General features: G+C 53.1%; 1 protein-coding gene across 1 annotated transcript; it reads left to right on the forward strand.

Annotated features, from left to right (window-relative positions):
• Positions 1-6: 6 nt before the first annotated feature.
• LOC111531930 (sterol-4-alpha-carboxylate 3-dehydrogenase, decarboxylating-like) lies at positions 7-2731 on the forward strand. Its single transcript, XM_023199213.2, has 2 exons — positions 7-930; positions 2542-2731. Exons 1-2 carry the CDS (start codon positions 665-667, stop codon positions 2729-2731), a joined length of 456 nt encoding a protein of 151 aa, XP_023054981.2. The 5' UTR covers positions 7-664.
• Positions 2732-2918: the final 187 nt, after the last annotated feature.

The raw sequence follows: 2918 nt of genomic DNA on the forward strand, positions 1-2918 counted from the left end.
TTTATGATCACCAGTTTTACCCGCAATAAAACAAATCCTTTGGGAAGTTTTGTTACTTTTGAGGCAAAACCCATTTCTCTGTACTTTAGGCTCTTGAGTTCTAGTTTGTCCATGAGGTCACACAGAAGACCCCCTTTCCTCACAGTGGCAGCAGGAGCACTGGCTCTGGACCAGGCACTGCTCTGAGGACTTTACATGTCTCGGCCTCCTTTGCCCCCCAGCTGCTGGCCTGTTTCTCTCCGGGCATGGTCTTCAGACCCTTCACCTTCTCTGACCTTCTTCTGGGCCCACTTGGGTTTCTCAGAGCCCTCCCCTCGGAGGTGGTACTCAGAATTGCCCGGAACAGACCTGGCCTGGTGGAAACGTGGGCGGCACGTGCAGTTCAAGGCACTGGAGGCTCATGGCTAACTTGTTCACCAGAACCTTCAGATCTTTTCCACAAACTGCTGCCGAGGCATGTCTTCCGGCAGTGTTGGTGGATTTTAGCCTTTGAACCCAAACCGGGGCCTTCTGATTTGATCTTACCGGTTTTTGCCCGGCTGTCTGTCCTGCATTTTCAGATTTTGGTGTGAGGGTGGGTAGGGTGGAGAAGTAGCCCAGAATTATACCAGCCACTGATGTAGGTTGTCAGCTCAAGGCAGACCACTGCTTGCTCAGTGGCCACATGCCAGCAGAGTGTGTCATCTGTCTGTCCCCCATGAGTGGCGCTTCTCACCCAGTGAGGCACTCTCTTGGCTTGGGCCTAGGAATTTGCAATGAATGCGCTCCTTCTCCCACTGTCCTCCAGGCAGTCCTGGGTGCCAACGATCCTGAGAAGAATTTCTTAACCATAGCCATCCGCCCTCATGGCATTTTCGGCCCAAGGGACTCACAGTTGGTACCCGCCCTAATTGAGACAGCCAGAAACGGCAAGATGAAGTTCGTGATTGGGTGAGTCAGCCCACAGCGGCTCTTCCCTAGTCCTTCCTGGTCCGTGCTCGCGTTCAGAGAGCACTTGGCAGGAGCCAAGCGGCATTGTAGCTCTTTTCTTATGTGACTGTCTTGGTCCATGCAGGCTGCTGTAACAAAATACCTAATACTGGGTAACAAACAACAGACAGGTTGGAGGCCGGGAAGTCCAAGATCAAGGTGTTCCCAGATTGGGTGTCCAGTGAGGCCCTGTTCCTCATGAGTGGCACCTTTTCACCATGTCATCACGTGGTGGGAGGGGCACACAGGCTCCCTTGGGCCTCTTTTATGAGAACACTAATCCCATTCCTGAGGGCAGAGCCCCCATGACCTAATCACCCCCTAAAGGTCCCTCTTCACAGTACCATTGCATTGGAGATGAAGTTTCAACAGATGAATGACTGTTGCGGGGATACAAAGATTCAGGCCATAGCAGTGACCTTGTCTACTGTCCTCTGTGTTCATTTCTTGTAGTTGCCATAACAACTTGCCACAAAGTAAGTGCTTAAAACAACAAATGGATTCTGTCACAGTTTGGGAGGCCAGAAGTCCACAGTTAAGATGTTGGCAGGGCTAGTGCCTTCTGGAGGTTCGCAGGGAGCGTCTGTTCCAGGCCTCTGCCCCAGCTTCTGCTGGCTTCTGGCCATCCTTAGAATTCTGTGCTTGGAGAGGCATCACTCCTGCCTCTGCCTCCCTTTCACATGGCTGTCTTCCTTGCTTTCTGTGTCCAAATTTCCCTCTTATAAGGACATCATTCCCTGGATTTAAAGCCCACCCTACTCCAGTATGAGCTCAGCTTAACTAATTGCATCTGCTGAGCCCCTATTTCCAAATAAGGTCACATTCACAAGGTCCAAGTGGACAGAAGCTTTGAGAGGATACTGTTCAGTCCAATGTACCCTCTCAGGTAGGCTGGGAAGGTATTTGTGACCCTGTCTGGAAATTGAAGAAACTGAGGCTCAGAGGGGAAACAATGGGCCCAGGGTCAAGGGCCAGGGCTTGACTCTCCTTGCATCTTGGAAGGCAGGTGGGGGGCATTACATTTCTCCTCGGGGAAAGTGTAGGTGGAGGGGCCTCCACAGGGGACAACAGTGTGACTCTCTCCCAAGTAGGCCTTCTCTTCCTTCATTTCCTCCTTCTCTCCTCTCTTTCCTCCTTTTTCCCTCTGCCTTGCCTTCCCGTTTCTCACTTAGCCTCACTGCTACCCTGACTTGTCACCTTGAAGGATTACAAGGAGACTGGTCAGTAAATGGGAGACCAGAGCAAGGCGTTGGCCCCGTGTCTCCTGGGAAGGGGCTGGAAAGCTGCGACCCAAATCGGGACAGGAGAGACAGCACCGGTGTTGGCCATGCTGGAATGGGTGGGCAGGTCCCGCAGCTTTCAGATTCCACTAACCCTGAAGACCCAGGAGTCCCGGCCCAGTGTACATCTTTAACCAGTACAGGCATCCATGAGTGCCTGGACTGGCCTTGCCAAGTGAGCTGGCAGCCATTCTGCAGGTCACAGTCTCTCAAATGCTGAGACTGGGGAGCAGCCCTGACCTTCGTGCAGGGGCTCCCCGTACGTGTTCCATCATCCCTTGTGCACCTGCAGAAACGGGAAGAACTTGGTGGACTTCACCTTTGTGGAGAACGTGGTCCATGGACACATCCTGGCTGCAGAACAACTCTCCCGAGACTTGACACTGGGCGGGAAGGTAAGGCCTGCTGCCCCCGTCTCTGCACGGGTGCCTTTCTGCGGGTTTCTTCTTGCCACTGGATTTGCTGGCAAGTTGCTCCTGTGATCCTGTGTTGTGGAGGATCTGTATTAGGACCCCCTGTGCCAAGGTCAAGCCCCTCTGATCAAGCATGTGGTGTCACTGCAGCATCACCTCACTTGGGCAGCCAAAATTGGGGAGCTGATGAGCTAGGATTATACAGACATTCAGGACACAGTCCTCTGTGGCCCCCTGACCTGGCTGCCCACCTGTT

Source organism: Piliocolobus tephrosceles, unplaced genomic scaffold, assembly GCF_002776525.5.
Source record: "Piliocolobus tephrosceles isolate RC106 unplaced genomic scaffold, ASM277652v3 unscaffolded_1961, whole genome shotgun sequence".
In the NCBI taxonomy this organism is placed as follows: Eukaryota; Metazoa; Chordata; class Mammalia; order Primates; family Cercopithecidae; genus Piliocolobus; species Piliocolobus tephrosceles.